Consider the following 18,806-nt stretch of genomic DNA (forward strand, 5'->3'; position numbering starts at 1 on the left):
TATAATTATATTATAAATATATAATGGAAATACCTGAAACTTTTAAACCTGGAAACTGCTGATTAAGTCCCCTTTAAGTTGCACAACCAATTAAAATAAAGGTGAAATTTTAGAAAAGGAGGAAAGAAACCTACACAATCAGGCATGTAAGCAGGGAATGATGTCTACGTGAATTATAAATTTGCTATGGATAATACTGAATCACTGTTCATTAGGACAACCACTCCACTTATTTATCTTCTACTATATTTGTCCAGGTGGGGTAAAACCTTGTGCATTAAACTGCTTGGCTGAAGGTTATAATTTCTACACTGAACGTGCTCCTGCAGTGATCGATGGGACCCAGTGCAATGCGGATTCACTGGATATCTGCATCAATGGAGAATGCAAGGTTGCTCAGATTTTACTCCTTTCTGTTGGGGTTTTTGAGACTTTTGTCTTTTTCTCATTAACTCCTATTTAATACTATGTTTAATTTTGTTAAAAAAAGAGGGCCACATTTTAGAGAAATTCAATTCCCATTAAGAATAATAAAATATATAAAGGTAAAATGACCCATTCATATTCAAGCACCATACAAATGTGCTTTATTCTGGTATTCTAGTTATTTTTACAGTGATTGCCAGAAATATGAATATATTTTGTATTTTAATTTCAGTTATTCTTCTGTTCTGTTTACAAACAAAATGATAGAAAAAGAGAGAGAATGAGGATTCAGCTCTTATTCATATGCCTACCATATGTTCTTTTGGAAGATTATTTGATAAATTTCATAGCATAAATTTTCCTCGAGGTGTGAAACAGTAATGCTCCTCCTACTTTATCTCCTTTTGAAGCATTTACAATGGTTTTCATTGTGGAGTTAATCTTTATCTTATTAAAGCATTTGCTTTAGGGAATTAGTCAGACTAGTTGGGAATTGTAGGAGCAAATCCATGCTACTTTCCTAGATCTGTGTATGATTGTGTCATAATAAGAAAAACCACAAAAACCACTATTTTCATAAATTTTTTTACTTGTCTGGTTTTGTTTTACTTTAAAGAGAAGCACAAATTAAGTGCTTCAAACTGAGAAAGATGAGATAAAAAGCACCATTTTACATAGTCTCATAATTTCTTGGAAAAGTTGCTATCCTTCTGGCTACTTGTCTACAAATATATCTGATAATGATTCAGTTTGTGTATGATATTTGTGTGTGTTTATGTATCTGTGGGCAAGGGGTACTTTATTTTCTTGAAGAAAAGTCATTTTGTGGCAGTATCCAAGTTTTCAAATAACAAAGACCCAAGTATGGTTTTATTCATGGATTACCTTGTTTTTATTTTCTTTACTGGAAAAACAAGCAAATAAATAAGTTATATGTATTTGATTGGTTATGATTCCAAGAATTTCTCTCTTGACACACTGAATATTCCTCTGTGTTTTCAGCACGTAGGTTGTGATAATATTTTGGGATCTGACGCTAGGGAAGATAGATGTCGAGTCTGTGGAGGGGACGGAAGCACATGTGATGCCATTGAAGGGTTCTTCAATGATTCACTGCCCAGGGGAGGTGAGTATGTAGAGAGAACTCTTCCTCACACCTCTGGTGTACTTGGAGGAGCCAAAACCCTTGGTTTCCTCAACCCCCTTTTTTCAGATTTCTTTATTTAGGGAGACAATGTTTTCTTCCCCAAATTGCTTTCAGTCATTTTAGTGTCAAACGTGGCTTCATGTAAGATATTTTAAGGAAATATTCTCCCTACTTAACTTCATTTAGCCATGTTTCTTTAAGGTGTACATTCTCACAGAGCATTGATATGAGGGGCATGTGCTGAGGAAGAAAAGGAACCATTATTATACGTGTTGAGGCTTTTAAAATATCTTGAGATGATTTTAGAGAAAAAGACTGTTAAATACTGTTTCTCTAAAATGTGTTCATGAACCCAAAGGGTAATTTGCCCATATTTCATAACTCATAAAATGCAAAGTCAAAGAAAGAATGGAATAATAAGGAAACTATTAGTATTGAATGGTTACCAAATTCTCATTTCCTGACCAAGGCTGCTTAATACTGACTGTCTTCTGTGTTCCAGGCTACATGGAAGTGGTGCAGATACCAAGAGGCTCTGTTCACATCGAAGTCAGAGAAGTTGCCATGTCAAAGAACTATATTGGTATGTTAGACTGGTATGTTAGTTTGCTAGATTTTAGTTAATGAGGAAAAATAGCACCGTATCATGAAGGAAAATGCATGCTGCTTTGAGGTAGATCACTTTCATGCTAAAAATGAAGTAAGCTCCAAGTTTTATAGGACCACATGTACAATGCTAAAAGAAAATTACAATTTATAGCTTACTCTTCACTGGGTTATTTTATATGTAAAAAAAAAAAAAAAAAATCAGGCCAGGCGTGGTGGCTCATGCCTGTAATCCCAGCACTTTGGGAGGCCAAGGCGGGTGGATCACGAGGTCAGGAGATCGAGACCATCCTAGCTAACACAGTGAAACCCCATCTCTACTAAAAATACTAAAAAATTAGCCAAGCGTGGTGGCAGGCGCCTGTAGTCCCAGCTACTTGGGGGGCTGAGGCAGGAGAATGGCATGAACCCAGGAGGCGCAGCTTGCAGTGAGCCGAGATCGCGCCACTGCACTCCAGCCTGGGCGACTAAGCGAGACTCCGTCTCAAAAAACTAAGTAAAATAAAATAAACCACTATCTCAAAGAGATATCCACACTCACATGATCATTATAGCATTATTCACAATAGCTAAGATATGGAAGAACATAAATATCTGTCAACAGATGAATGGATACAAAAACTTGTTTTATCTGTATGCAATAGAATATTATTCAGCCTTAAAAAAACAAGGAAACTTTTCATTTGCAGCAATATGGATGAACCTGGAGGACATCATGCTAAGCTAAATAAGCCAGACACAGAAAGGCAAATACTGCATGATCTCACTTACATGTGGATTCTAAAAAAGTCAAACAGAGAGTGTAAGGGTATTTACGAGGGGGCAGGGAGGAGGTGGAATGGGAAGATGTTGGTCAAAGAGTACAAACTTTCAGTTATAAGAGGAATAAGTTCTGCATATCTAATATACTTAATATACTTAAAAGTTAATAAAACGTATTGTATACTCGAAATTTGTTAAGAGAATAGATCTTATTGTCACCACATACAAAAAAGGCAACTGTAGGAAGTTATGGATATGTAAATTAGCTTGATTGTGGTATTCATTTCACAGTGTTTATGTATATCAAATCATCACATTGCACACCTTAAACTTACAATATTTTATTTGTGAGTTATACCTCAACAAAGCTGGAAAAAAAGAAAGTATGGCCGGGCGCGGTGACTCAAGCCTGTAATCCCAGCACTTTGGGAGGCCGAGACGGGCGGATCACGAGGTCAGGAGATCGAGACCATCCTGGCTAACACGGTGAAACCTCGTCTCTACTGAAAATACAAAAAACTAGCCGGGCGAGGTGGCGGGCGCCTGTAGTCCCAGCTACTCGGAGGCTGAGGCAGGAGAATGGCATAAACCCGGGAGGCGGAGCTTGCGGTGAGCTGAGAACCGGCCACTGCACTCCAGCCCAGGCGACAGAGCGAGACTCCGTCTCAAAAAAAAAAAAAAAAAAGAAAGTATGAAAATGTTTCCCAAAATGGATGTATTATTTTATATTTCTTCAGTAATACAGAAGAGTTCCAGCTGCTCTACATCCTTGTCAGTACTTGGTATTGTCAGTCTTTTAATTTTACCCATATGGATTTTTTTTAGTGAAGTGTCTACACAAATATTTTACCCATTTAAACTTTTTTTTCCTTTTTTTGAGTTATGAGTTCTTTATATATTCTGGATAGAAGTCTTTGTCAGATATATTTTATGGATATTTTCTCCTAGTTTCTGCTTGCTTCTTCATTTTTTGAAGTGTCTTTTAATTTTGATGAAATTCAATTTATTAATTTTTTAATGGTTTGTGCTTTCATGTCCTATCTTAGAAATTTTGCCTGCTCCGAGATTGAAAAGGTAGTTTTCAATATTTAAGAAGCTATAGTTTTTATTTTTATGTTTAAATATATGGTCTACAAAANAGGAGAATGGCATAAACCCGGGAGGCGGGGCTTGGGGTGGGTTGAGAACCGGCCACTGCACTCCAGCCCAGGCGACAGAGCGAGACTCCGTCTCAAAAAAAAAAAAAAAAAAAGAAAGTATGAAAATGTTTCCCAAAATGGATGTATTATTTTATATTTCTTCAGTAATACAGAAGAGTTCCAGCTGCTCTACATCCTTGTCAGTACTTGGTATTGTCAGTCTTTTAATTTTACCCATATGGATTTTTTTTAGTGAAGTGTCTACACAAATATTTTACCCATTTAAACTTTTTTTTCCTTTTTTTGAGTTATGAGTTCTTTATATATTCTGGATAGAAGTCTTTGTCAGATATATTTTATGGATATTTTCTCCTAGTTTCTGCTTGCTTCTTCATTTTTTGAAGTGTCTTTTAATTTTGATGAAATTCAATTTATTAATTTTTTAATGGTTTGTGCTTTCATGTCCTATCTTAGAAATTTTGCCTGCTCCGAGATTGAAAAGGTAGTTTTCAATATTTAAGAAGCTATAGTTTTATTTTATGTTTAAATATATGGTCTACAAAATATAAAATATATTCATTAAATGTAAAATACAAATACAAAATACAGTCATTAAAGACGTGTATTGTGCATACTACGACTGATACCTGTGAGGGGGAGAGACAACCAGGCAAATCTATTTGGGGAAGAACAATTATTTATTTACTTGAGTATCACCCTGTCCTTTGATTTAACACTTAGAGTAATGAACTTAAGACTTGAAACTATGATAAGAAATGTAAGATGCATGAAATTCAAAAATAAAATTGAAAACAAACACATGTAGTCATTTTAAGTTAATTTTTATATAAGGTATAAAGTAAGGGTTGATTCCATTTTTTCATATGAATATTCAATTGCTGTAACACTGTTTGTTGAAAAGACTATCACTTCTTCCATTGAATTACCCTGATACATTTGTGAGAGATCAATTAAGCATACATGGATGAGTCTATTTTTCTTCTCACCCATTGATCTAGGTTTCTGTTCTTAAACCAGCACCACACTGTATTGAGTAATCGAACTTCCCAGTGGGTCTCAAAATCCAGAAGCATTAGTCCTTGAATGTGCTCTTTCTCAAAATTATTTTGCTTTTCTAGGTCCTTTGTATTTCTATATACATATTAGCATGAACTTGTCAATTGAGACAAGTCTTTTATACAAAAGAGAGTATATGGAATCTATAGATTAAATTGTGGAGAAGTGACATCTTAAAATTGAGTTTTCTAATACGTGAAAAGATTTACCTCTACATTTATTTAGGTCTTTTTAAAATTTTTTCACCAATGTTTCATTTTTAGTATATAGGTCTTGCACACATGTTCTGTTAAATCTAATCATGCTTTTTGGTGCTATTGTAAATACTACTGTATTTTAATTTAACTTCCAGTTTTTTGTTGTTATGTAATAATATAGTTGATTTCTTTTTATATTGCCCTCATGCCCTGAAACCTGGTTCACTCACATATTACTTCTAACAGTTGTTTTGTAAATTCATTTGGATTTTCTCTATATATTATCATGTCATCCTTGAACAAAGGCACTTTTACTTCTATCTTTCCTATCTTTATGCCCGTTATTTGTTTTTTCTTGCCTTATACTAGTGTTCTTGACCTTTAGTACAATGTCGAATAAATAAGGAGACTAGGTAGCCTTTTGTTTTCAACCAATCTTAAAGGCAAATCATTCCTTGTTGTTTTTAACCATTAAATATAACGTTAGCTAGAAGATTTATGTAATGACTCTTTGTCAGTTTGAGAATGTTCCCTTTTATTTCTAGTTTTCTAAGAGTTTTAGTCATGAATAGGTATTGAAGATATCTGAATCTATTGACATGATTAGGTTGGGTTTTGCCCTCCCTTTTTCTGTTAATATAGTAAATGCATTGATTGATTTTCAAATGTAAAATCCATCTAATATTCTTGGGCTATAAACCACTTTTTCATGATCTATTATTACTCTTATATATTGCTGGAATTGATTTTGCTAATATTTTATTAAGAATATTTGGACCTATGTTCATGAGAGATATTTTTCTAGAGTCTTTTCTTGTGATTTCTTTGCTGGTTTTGTATCAGGTTAAGCCTGGCTTCATAAAATGGCTTGAGAAGTGTTCCTTTCTCGTCTATTTTCTGTAAGAGTCTGGAGAGAATTGTTATTATTTTTTAATGTTTGATAGAATTCAACTGTGAAGCCATCTAGAATGGAGTTGTCTTTGTGGGAAGTTTTTAATGTGGGAATTTTTATAGCAAAGTTTTCAAATGTATTGGCATAAAATTATGCATAATATTTTCTTATTATCCTTTTAATATCTGTAGGATCTGTAACAATGGCTCTTCTTTTCATTTTCCATATTGAAAATTTGTGTCTTCTTTCTTTACCCTGGTAATCCTAACAAGGGCTTTATTAATTATATTGATTTTTTAAAGAACAAGCTTATGGTTTAAATGATTTTCTGTATTGTTTGTCTAGTTCGCATTACATTGATTCCCACTCTTCTGTTTGTTTCTTCTTTTCTATTCACTTTGTTTAATTTGTTCTTATTTGTTCTAGCTTCTCAAGATACAAACTTAAATTACTGATTAAAAATCTTTTTTCTACTATAAAACAAGCATTTTTTTACTATAAATTTCATCAGACATTTGATACATTGTATTTTCCTTATGAAGTTTTAAATATTTCCTTATTTATCTTGTGACTCATGGCTTAGAAGTTATTATTTAATTTCCAAATATTTTAGTGTCTCACAAATCCTTTTCTGATACTGATTTCTAGTTTAATTCTATTATGGACAGAAAACACACCTTATATGATTTTAGTTTTTTGTTAAGGTTGTTTTATAGTCTAGCACATGTGCACTTGAGAAGAATGCATATTCTGCTATTTTTGGGTTAGTATACCATTACTTGCTGCCTTCTTGTTGAAAAATTACTGAAAGAATTATGTTGATATCTCCCATTGGAAGTGTGGATTTGTTTACTGTTCTTATTAATGGCAAAAGCCGCGATTACTTTTGCACCAACCCAATAGTTTGTAAGATTTTTGCTTCATTTATTTTGAAACTATGTTTTAGGTGTGTAGACATTTGTGATTGTTACATCTTCTTGATATATTGAGCATTTTATCATTTTCAAATGTTTCTCTATATTCCTGATAATATTCTATGACCAGTCTGGCATGGTGGCACATGCCTGTAATTCCAATCACTCGGGAGGCAGAGGCAGGAGAATCATTGAGTTCAGGAGTTTGAGATCAGCCTGGGCAACGTAGTGAGATACCCATCTCTTAAAAGTATTCTTTGACCCAAAGTCTGTTTTATCTGATACCAATCTAGCTGCCCCAGCTGTCTTCTGATCAGTGTTTGCATGGTAAATCTTTTTCTGTCTATTCACTTTTCATATGTAGGTACGTCTGTCTTTAAAATCTGTTTCTTTTAGGACACATGTAGTTTGATCTTTGTTTTTTATTATGTCTAACAATCATTGTATTTTTAAATTATAGTCTTTGGTTTGGTGGGGGGTTGGGGTCGGCAACTATTTCTGTTAAGGGTCAGACAGTAAATCTTATAGTCTCTGTTACAACTATTCACTTCTACCATTGCCGTGTGCAAGCAGACATAGGTAATAAATAAATGGGTGTGACTGTGTTCCAATAGAACTTCATCTACAAAAACGGGAGGTGGGTCGTAAGTTTGGTAACTTCTTGTTTAGCTCATTTATATTTAATGTAATTTTCAATATCGTTGGGTTTAAGCCTACCATCTTGCTGTTTTTCTGTTGGTCCTGTGTGTTTTTTTTTTCCCCCTTTTATTCTCCTTTCATGTCTTCTTTTAGATTAACCATGGGTTTTATTGTATTCCATTTAATCTCTAGTAAATAGCTTATTAGCTATACTTCTTTGCTCTGTTTAATTAGTGGTTGCTTTAGGATTTACAAAATGCATTTTTAATTTATCATAATACATTTCCAAATAATATTGCACCATTTTGTAAGGTCATAGAATATTATCAGGAATATAGAGAAACGTTTGAAAATGATAAAATGCTCAAGATATCAAGAAGATGTAACAATCACAAATGTCTACACACCTAAAACATAGTTTCAAAATAAATGAAGCAAAAATCTTACAAACTATTGGGTTGGTGCAAAAGTAATCGCGGCTTTTGCCATTAATAAGAACAGTAAACAAATCCACAATTCTAATGGGAGATATCAACATAATTCTTTCAGTAATTCTTCAATAAGAAGGCAGCAAGTAAGAATATAAAAAACATGAAAAAACTATCCAACCAAAGGATAGTTGCGTCCTTTAATTTAATGAACATTAATGGTATACTAACCCAAAAATAGCAGAATATGCATTCTTCTCAAGTGCACATTTCCAAATAATATTGCACTATATAATGTAAGGCCCTTGCAACAATTTACTTCCATTGTCCCATTCCATTCTCTGTGCTTTTTTTTTTTAATACTTTTACTTCTTTATATGTTATAAATCCCACAATATATGGTTATTATTTTGTTTCAAACAGCCAATTATCTTTAAAAACAATTTTTAAACAAGCAAAATTATTTTGCATTTACCCACATATTTACCATTATCTGGCATGCTTCCTTTCTTTGTATAGATCTCAGTTTCCATCTGTTACAAATATGTGTGTATATACATGTAATGTCATCATGTTTCTTCTCATTATATTTATGTTTTCATTTAAAGTTCTTGAATATAATAGCTACTTGAAAATTATTTTCTGCTAATTCCATAATTTTTGTTATTTCTGGGTCTGTTTCTTTGGCTTTGCCTTCTTCCTGTTTGAATCACATTCTCTTCCTTTTCCACACTGGTAGTAATTTCTCATTGGATGTTGTACATTGTGAATATTTCTTTGTTGAGAGCCTGGATTTTGATTTATTTCTTTAAAGGGTGTTAAGTAACTTGTAGATAGGCTTGATCCTTTTGATGTTTGCTTTTGAGCTTTGTTTGGGTAAATCCAGAATATTCTTTATTCTAGAGCTTGCTCAGCTCTCCTACAAAAGTATGATTCTTCTTGGGTGTCTGTTGAATGGCCTGGTGATTGAAATGCAGTAGTTCTGCTTACTGCTCCACAGTAGTTTTTTTGCTGACTTTATGTAATTTTATCCTATGCATATGCAGATCAATATTCAGCCACAGATTTCCTCCCTCCTCTCTTGTTCTCTGGTCCTGCATATTCCAGCTATGTCAGCCTTCCCAGTTTCTGACCTCTCTTCTTCACTTGGTGAGACCACCATGGGTGGGTTCCCCACCTAAAGAAAGTGTCTCCAAGCAGAAAGTTGTGGAGATCGTGGTCTCTGCACAGTCCTGTTCAGTGCGTGAGAACAGCTGATTCACATATTTTGTGAGTTTTCTGATTATTTACAATGGGAGGGCAAGTCTAATACCAGTTATTTCAACATGAAAGTGAGTAGAAGTTCTATTTATTTGATGTTTAATCCTTTGAGTTGGTTTTAGTCTCTCCAGAAACCCTTAGTGAGACATAAACGAGTTTTTATTTTAGTTAAAATACCATTCCCTTTCTCTGAAAGCTTTTAAAAATAAGGGTACATCCAGAGTGTGTCTTGAGACACAACACCAGTATCATCAGCCTCTTCTTTTATTTAAGAAGACTCCTTTATTTTTACACCATAATTCTGAATTATTTTCTGCATCAATAATACTCAAAAGAAAAGATTTTAGCCTCAGCTTTTCCCCTCTGGTAATTCTCTTTTCATAATGCCACATCATCTTCTTTTAGTCATTCTTACTTAATGCCTCTTAAATGGTTGGCATTTTTCTGAGCTACATTATGGCACCATTAGTTATATATTCCTAACAGCCAAGAGGTGTTAGAATTCCTTCATTTAGTAGTTGTATAAAAAAAAAAAAAAAAAAAAAAAAACAACAAGGAAGTGAAAGCTCAAACTGAAGGAGAAGGAGAATTCAAAGCTGCTTAGTTGTTTTATCTTTATTTTACTATTTCATATATGACAGTCTCAGATGTCCTTATAAAACAAAATGTTTTAAACTAGACAGAAAACCACTGCAAGTGAGAGTTGAAAATAAAAATTTTTAAGTTCGGGAAAAGTTCAAGGCCAGGTAGTTCTTCTATTTGCTTGTTCCTGTCTCAAAAGGTTAATTAGATTTATTTTTTGGCAGTTAAATGAATCTTGAAAACATATCTGAAGTTAAGAAACTACAAATATTTTTGCCAGGCAAATGGGGGTTGGGAGATGACAATGGTCTGTAGTATGAAGGACAAGAGCTGGAGGTCTAGAGTGTCAGAGACTCTGTACCATGACCCTTTAGTCCTTTTGGGCTACTTGTTTATCTGGACTGATGAATCACAGTTTTTGCAATCAGCTAGCATACTAACAAAATATTAAACTGACATGTTTATTTATTTCTTGTTTATTTATAGGAGTTTTGTATGTTAGTACTAAAATACTTTTCAGCCACATGTACTTTTAAACTGTGTGTGTGTGTGTGTGTGTGTGTGTGTGTATTTCTTGCAAGAGATTTTTTTAAAGTATGCATGTTTATCTATTAACATTTTTTCTGAGTTTTTTCATCATGCTTAGAAAAACTTTTCATACCCTAATATTATGAGGAAAAAAAGTTCTATATTTTCTCCTGACATTTTAAGATTTAACTATTTTTATATTTAAATATTTACCCATCTGGCATTTATCCTTTCTCTCTTTTTTTAACTTTGTTTTTATTGAGGTGAAATTAACATTACATAAAATTAACCATTTGAAGTGAACAATTAAGTGGCGTGTAGAACATTCCAAAACATTTACATCATCCCAGAAAAAAACCCATATCCATTAAGCAGGTTACTCCCCATCCTCCCCATTCTCCCCATTCCCCATCCCCTGGCAACTACCCATCTGCTTTCTGTCTCTGTGGCTTTTTACCTACTCTGGATATTTTATATAAATGAAAGCATACTATGTGTGATCTTTTCTGTCTGGTCTCTTCCACTTAATGTTTTTGAGGTTCATCACATTACAGCTTGTTATCAATACTTCATTACTTGTTATGGCTGAATAATATTCTGTTACATTATAATACCACCGTTTGTTTGTTTATTCATCCATTGATGAACATTTGGGTTGTTTTGATTTGGGGCTATCGGAAATAGTGCTACTACGAATATGTGTTTCCAAGTATTTGTTTGAGTACCTGTTTTCAATTCTTTTGGATGTGTGCCTAGGAGTTGAATTGTGGCATTTATTCTTATGTAAAGAATGAAATATAAATTCAACATTTTTTTTTGCCAAAAGAATAGTCTTTTGCCTTACCGCCATTTCTTGTTATCTTTCCTTTACTAATTTAAGATACGCCCTTTATCATAAACAGAATTCTCATATGTACTTGGGTATATTTCTTAAATCTGTTTGATTTGTGTTCTGTTGATCAGTCTGTGTCCAGGTGCAACAGGTCGTCCCCACCCCATATCCATTTAATTACTATTTCAATATTTGGAAAGGAAAGCCTGCTCCCCACCCTTATGTTAACTCTCATCTCTAGTTATTCCTTTTCTCATAATTTTCCTTGCTAATTCCACATGTTTATTCCTCCAGGTTAACCTTTCATTGCTTTCTATTAATGACATTATAAATACTTAAGTAATATCTTCTTACCATTCACATGAAAAATCACCATTTTAATTTGTACTTAAGAATATGGTCAAGAGTCATAACTCTAAGTGGAAATCGGCATTCATTGTATACTTTATTGCAGTAATTAATCAGTGACACTTTGGTAAATGAAGTTTCACATTTTTAGGTGAATTGTGATTTGTTTTCTAGCTTTAAAATCTGAAGGAGATGATTACTATATTAATGGTGCCTGGACTATTGACTGGCCTAGGAAATTTGATGTTGCTGGGACAGCTTTTCACTACAAGAGACCAACTGATGAACCAGAATCTTTGGAAGCTCTAGGTCCTACCTCAGAAAATCTCATCATCATGGTAAATGCGTCTTTGCCATTGTATTTCTTCTGTTTGTAATTCCTCCTTGTGAGGTAGGAAAGGGCAGGTTTTACTATCCCTGTTTTATAGGTGATGAAATTAAGGTAAACAAAGGTAAAATGATTTACCCAAAGGTGTTAGAACTGTACAAAGTTAAGGCCATCATGCTTTTGCTTGAATAGTATTTTTATAACCAAACAAGACAGATGAAAGCAATGGCTCCAAAATACCCATGAAAATGGGAAGTGAAAATTTGATATAAATGCATGTGTTTTATATTATCTTAAATTTCCTATAAGACTTGTTTTGAAATTTTCTTCTTCAAAAGGAATAATAAATATCTGAATGAAGGCTCATTGTATTTTAATTGTCTTCACCAGTTGTTTTCAATGGCAGGTTCTGCTTCAAGAACAGAATTTGGGAATTAGGTATAAGTTCAATGTTCCCATCACTCGAACTGGCAGTGGAGATAATGAAGTTGGCTTTACATGGAATCATCAGCCTTGGTCAGAATGCTCAGCTACTTGTGCTGGAGGTAAGATGCCCACTAGGCAGCCCACCCAGAGGGCAAGATGGAGAACAAAACACATTCGGAGCTATGCTTTGTGTTTGTTAAAAAAGCTAATTGGAAACATTTCTTGCAGGTTTGCTTCAAGCTGTAATTTAGCAAAAGAAACTTTGCTTTAATTATATTATATTCTATTTGTTTTCAACCTCATGTAATTTGTGCAGATTTGTTGGTAAAATACATCTTGGCACAATGAGTGTCTCAGCTGGTGCTTCTCCCAAGACTGTCTTGAAGGTGGGCTGTTTGCCTTTCGTGAACACATTCTTGGTAAAGAACATCAAAAGTTTTAAAAAAGAAAATGAGCAAGAATCAGACATCACAGATGCAACTTCTTGTAATGGGAGATGAGAATGTACGGCTATGTGCTTGTTGTTTGTGTTTGCGTGCCTGTGTGTTTGCCACAATCCTATTCAAACTCCCTTCTCCTGCCATCAAAGTTAAGGGACTGTATACTGGGATGCTACAATAATTACTGGTATCTGGGTTCTGGGTTAATGGTGTATACTGACCCCATTACAGTCCCTCAGAGGTAGCTGCTAGGCGGTGGTTGGTGATGTGTTGGTTGTCCCATGTGCGTTTTTCATGGGTGCCTTTTCCCTACAATTTACTCTATTCCTAATCCTCCTCCCTCTAGTGGCCACCAATGCAATTCTTTACCTCTGGCTGGGAGAGCAGGACAGTTGGCTTCCTTCAAAGCCAACACCCTTGCTGCTGCATGGACTGGTGAGTAGAAGTGCTGTGCGAGCAGCATCTTCCTTCTCTCTGGAGACTAAATGCATCGCCTCCACCGTACACCTTGATCCTGATAGGCAAGGAAACAAACCTGTCCTTCAGGCCTAGGCTGGACTAGATCACCTCACCATTCCAGAAGCAAATATTAAATTTTAAATAGTGATATTTAGAATGGGCAAAATTAAAATAAAGTAAATCACCCAATATATTACCTATACTCCTTTTTTAAACTATGCAGAAATATATGCTTTTTATATAGACTTCATCCTGTCTTATATTTGCATCTTCTGATTTTCAAGTCTTAAATCGGAGAGGTTATTTTTAGAGAAATAATTATCATACAATCTAGTCAGTATTTTTATTTTATTACTTATTACTATTTTTTTTTTTTTGAGACAGATTTTTGCTCTGTTGCCCAAGCTGGAGTGCAGTGGCACAATCATGGCTCACTGCAACCTCAACCTCCGGGGCTCAAGTGATCCTCCCACCTCAGCCTTCTGAGTAGCTAGGACCACAGGAGCACGCCACCACGACCTGGCTAATTTTTAAAATTTTTGTAAAGATAGGATCTCACTGTGTTGCCTAGGCTTCTCTTGATCTCCTGGCCTCAAGCATTCCTCCTGCCTCAGTGTCCCAAAATGCTGGGATTACAGGCATGGGCCATCACTCCCAGCCTAATTCAGTATTTTTAATCTCATACAGAATTAAAGCAATGATTAACTACAACTCCAATTTCAATATAAAGTCGATACAACATGAAAAAAACAAAAAAGATGAATAATATATTGATGTTCTCTACTGTGTAAAGTATCATGAAACATAGTTATGTATAATTTGTGACATATTTTAAAAGATCTCTAGTTCCCATCCATTTTATGTGTAAAATGGCTGGTGATTTGTAATGTAAAGTTTTTAAAGCCATAGGGCATTACCATTTTTAAATAAATAAATACGTGCAACTAATTGATCAAGTACATGCCATTGCATTATTTTTTAGTGGCATTTATACATATATCTTTCTTTTATCCAGTTCAATTCTTTTTATTCTATAAATTAACTTTTCCCTTTGCATATTCCAACAAAAAGTTTTCTAGAACAGTACGTACATAATTCAGGCCCTGAGGCAAGGTGGAATGAACTTATTAAAGAACTAAAATAATTTAAAGTTTAGGAAATCTAATAAGGATAGTCTAAAGTTGAGGTGGATTAGCTTGTAGAAAAGAAAGCTAAGGGGATGCGTATTAGTATGCGACAGAAGGTTGAATGGAAATTCTTAGAGCCAGTTCATCTTTGTACTGAAATTGCTATATTTGGGGATGGTTTAGACACAGTCTTGTCTGAGACCAAGAAGGGATTAAATGAATTCTCAATGTTCCTTCAATCCTATGATTTTATTTGTTCAGAAAGGAGGTAGTCCAACAAAAAAACAAGGAAGGAGAAGAGGAAAAAGGCCATGAGAACTGAATTTGGAAGAAAAAAATATAATTTTGTTGACGTAGGAAAGTAAAAAGTGTAGATGAGTGTTATTTTTTCCCATAACGCTTGTATTGAGAAATAGAAGTGATTTCTTGTGGTAGGGGTTAAAAAAAAAAAAAAAAAAAAGACAGGGAGAGAGAAAAGCCTCTGGAAGGGAGAGCTTTCTCTTCCTTGTTATTTGTCCTTCTTTCCGTGATCTGAACTACTGGTCTTAGATACTGGAGGTGGTTCTGGGAACTCACATTAGGCTTGGTTGTGGGTGATTATGAGCATTCTTGAGGCTCTTGCCTTCTTCAGATGAAGGGCATGGTGTGAAGAGCTGCCATTTGTTTTGGTAAGTGGTTCCCCCGCAGCAGCATCAATATCATTTAGAAACTTGTTAGAAATGCTAATTTGAGTGCCCCATTTCAGACCTACTGAACAGAAACTCTTCGAGTGGAGCCCATTAATCTGTGTTTTAACAAGCCCTGCAGGTGATTTGGATGCTCGCTCAAATTTGTGTACCACTGGTCTTGGCTGACAGAGAAACCAAATCCAGTGTTCTAGACACATGGAATCCATGTCCTCATCACTGAAGTCTGTGCATCTTTGTAGACTCATTTTGCCCCTAGAACAATATCCGAAACATAGTAGGTGCCCAATAAATGCACTTTATTGAGCACCTTACTGAGGCCAACGGTGTCCTCCCAAAGTGCTAGATGAGTGAATGAGTAAAAGGAATTAATTTTGGCAATTATATATTTGTGCTTGTCCTTTCTAATGTGGGAGATGAAAGTTTAGAGTTGCTACTTTTCTTATAGAGTAGGGCAAAGCTTTGCCAAGGAAAAAACAGTATAATTTTAATTAGCGTAGGTAACTAAAACCAAGCTCCTCTCTTTTTTACTTTGTTTTTTGTTTTGTTTTGAGTTTTTTTGTTTTTTTGAGACAGTCTTACTCTGTCGCCCAGGCTGGAGCACAGTGGTGCAATCTTGGCTCACTGCAACCTCTGCCTCCCAGGTTTAAGCGACTGTCGCACCTCAGCCTCCCAACTAGCTTGGACTACAGGTGCACACCACCACGCCTGGCTAATTTTTGTATTTTTAGTGGAGACAGAGTTTCACCATGTTGGCCAGATGGTCTTGAACTCCTGACCTCAAGTGATCCACCTGCATCAGCCTCCCAAAGTGCTAGGATTACAGGCGTGAGCCACCACACCTAGCCATCTTGCTTACTTTGAATAGGTGGAAAATATTTCCTAGGATATAGAGTGCAGGAATCAATTATTGAAGTTGCTCTTCTTACACATACCCTCACTTTTAACCCCAGGTTCTTTAAATATAGGAAGCTTATGATTGAGGGAAGTAAAGTCCCTTTAGGGTTTAGGAACTTTGACCCAAGAAAAAGCCAGAGTCATCTTCTCCTTAATGAAATTTCATTTTATAGTTAAGAAACCTTTCAAGAAGAAGTCATTTCTACCTAGCTTTCACTCAGAAACTAAGGATTAATTCTAAAGTCAGTTTTTTTGTTTTTTGTTTGTTTGTTTGTTTTTTTGTTGCTGTCAATAAGTCTGTTGTCTATACAAGGGACATTTTGGGATGGTACTACCTCATCCTTTTAACTTCTTTCTTGGGCTTCTTCTCATAGACTGGATTCTCTCTGATGGCAGCATGAGCTTTCTTACACATCTTCCCCATCATGTCTGGAGTTATGCTGTTATGTATTGAGAGAACTGTTTCTTGTAAGCATCTGCATCTTCCTCCATTAAGTAGCACATGTAATCTGAAACATTCTGGCCCATGATGTGCTTCTGGTGTATTTCTACATTAAATTCTTTGCTTCCAGAATCATAACCAGGGAATTGTTTGGTACTGTGAGGGATAGAGAAGCCTCCGTCCACAGCTCCCTTCAGGGTACCAAAAACTTTATTGCCAGTGGTAGTTCTGGCAAGGCCTGCATCCAAATAGCAGATAAAGGCACCTGTTTGAACATCAGTGCTTTCCACATTATACATTCATCTTCAATCACCTCAGCTTGGCCTTCATAGATCTTATCCATGCCAAACCTATTGAAAAGCTTGGGCCTGCAGCAGGCCAGTATTATACGCTGCAGCATCATTTGTCAGGCCAATCTTCACACCATATTTTGGCAGTTCATGTGCATATGCTGTGCAAACTATCATATCCCCTTCTATATGGGCATAAACAATCTGACAAACGGTATCTCTGTTTGTTACATGAACTATCAACCTGTATTTGGGTGTGTGTGTGTTTTATTTATTTATTGTCCACCGTTTGACAGAGACCTGCAGGCCCAGCAGTGCTAGGTGGGGAAAAGGGATAAAGTCAGTTCTTAACTGGGATACTCCATGTTCATCTCTCCAAGGAGGTGCTGGGTGTCTTGAGGCTGTCAAAATTCCTTTAAGTGGCAAAGAGAAAACAAGAAAGATCTCAAGGAACTTTTGGTGGCGGTCTCACAAGATCTTTCAGTGTTCTCTCTTGTTATTGTCCTGCATGTGTTTTATTAATATCCAGACCTTTGGGCTTTAATTGAGTTTGGGAGCAATAATGATAGCTTGATCTTATGAGATCTTTTAAGATAAGAAGCTTGAAAGTTTTTCTGTTGCTTAGCAGATCCAGTGACAAATCTAATGCTACAGGAAACATTGGTGATTCAGTCCAAGTAATGGTTTTTTCTCTGAGTCAGTGATGAAACACTTCCTTTGCCTCAAAAGGAACATTGAGATGCTATGGGGTGTTGTCTTCAGGATACGTGTGATTTTTGAGATACAGCTGCAACTCTTCCTCAGAGAGAAATCCAAGCCCAAAAACATGACTATTTCCAGAACCATTGCTACTAGAATTTGTTTGTATTCCTTATCCAAACTTATTTTGTACTTTGTAATTTACTGACTCCCAAATTTATATGCTACCATTGGATTAGTGATTATAATCAGGTGCTAATTAATAAATCTTGGGCTGGGTAAGGAAAGTTGTATTGTTTTGAAATACAAAGCTGTAGGAGATTTTTAAAAGTAGTAATTTATGCCAATATACTTATGCACTGTGACCTCTAAAGTTTCAAATAACAAATATTGTATATTCATCTTTTGATTTTATTCATACGTATTCTCTTTTTACTAGATGTGTGGTTCTCAAATTTAAGCACACATCAGAGTTACCTGAAGGACTTGTTAGGACACAGATTGCTATGTTCTAGCAACAATTTCTGATTCAGTAGTCTAAGGGAGGCTTTAAGCATTTACATTTCTAAGTTTCCAGGTGTTGCTGGTGCCACTGACTCAGGAACTATACTTCAGGAACTATACTTCGAGGCTCCAGGGTAGACACTTAGATTTCCTAAAGTAAATGCCCACTAAACAGACTGACAAGTCTTTTAGGTAATAATCCATATTATAGTTGTAACCGCAGTATCACTAATCTTTTTGGTGACAGGTGGTTCTACTGCTCAGCTATGTAATAATAAAATTGTAAAGTTTAAAACATTTTCTGGTACTGTATTTCATTTGATCATCCTCAGTAGCTACATAAGATAGGCATTGAAATTATTAGTCATAATTTATAGATAGAATTCAAGTAATTTGCTGAAATCAAGACCTAGCAATTTCGTCTCTAGTGACCTTTTTAATTTAGTAATGCAGTGTTCTCTTGTAATAAAAGAGCTTTTCACCAGTTGGCCACCTCAGTAGGGAAACATGATATATCCCCACCCATAAAGATCTCCTTCACTAGCTTGAAATTTCATTTTTTCAAATGCTTTCTCTAGAGCAATGATTCTTAACTTTGGCGGCACAGTGGAATACCCAAGGAGAACTTTAAAGAATGATGATACGGCCGGGCGCGGTGGCTCAAGCCTGTAATCCCAGCACTTTGGGAGGCCGAGACGGGCGGATCACGAGGTCAGGAGATCGAGACCATC

At 35.3% G+C, this 18,806-nt stretch overlaps 1 protein-coding gene across 1 annotated transcript in view; it reads left to right on the forward strand.

The window, feature by feature from the left end:
* ADAMTS6 (ADAM metallopeptidase with thrombospondin type 1 motif 6) overlaps window positions 1-18,806 on the forward strand; it is a 344,308-nt gene that overhangs the window by 271,020 nt on the left and 54,482 nt on the right. Inside the window, exons 16-20 of the mRNA XM_017877113.1 lie at window positions 258-391; window positions 1,429-1,552; window positions 2,076-2,156; window positions 11,952-12,115; window positions 12,512-12,650. Coding sequence (XP_017732602.1) covers window positions 258-391; window positions 1,429-1,552; window positions 2,076-2,156; window positions 11,952-12,115; window positions 12,512-12,650 — 642 coding nt within the window. The remainder of the gene's footprint in view (window positions 1-257; window positions 392-1,428; window positions 1,553-2,075; window positions 2,157-11,951; window positions 12,116-12,511; window positions 12,651-18,806) is intronic.

This window comes from Rhinopithecus bieti, unplaced genomic scaffold (genome assembly GCF_001698545.2).
Source record: "Rhinopithecus bieti isolate Rb0 unplaced genomic scaffold, ASM169854v2 scaffold_10181, whole genome shotgun sequence".
Lineage (NCBI taxonomy): Eukaryota > Metazoa > Chordata > Mammalia > Primates > Cercopithecidae > Rhinopithecus > Rhinopithecus bieti.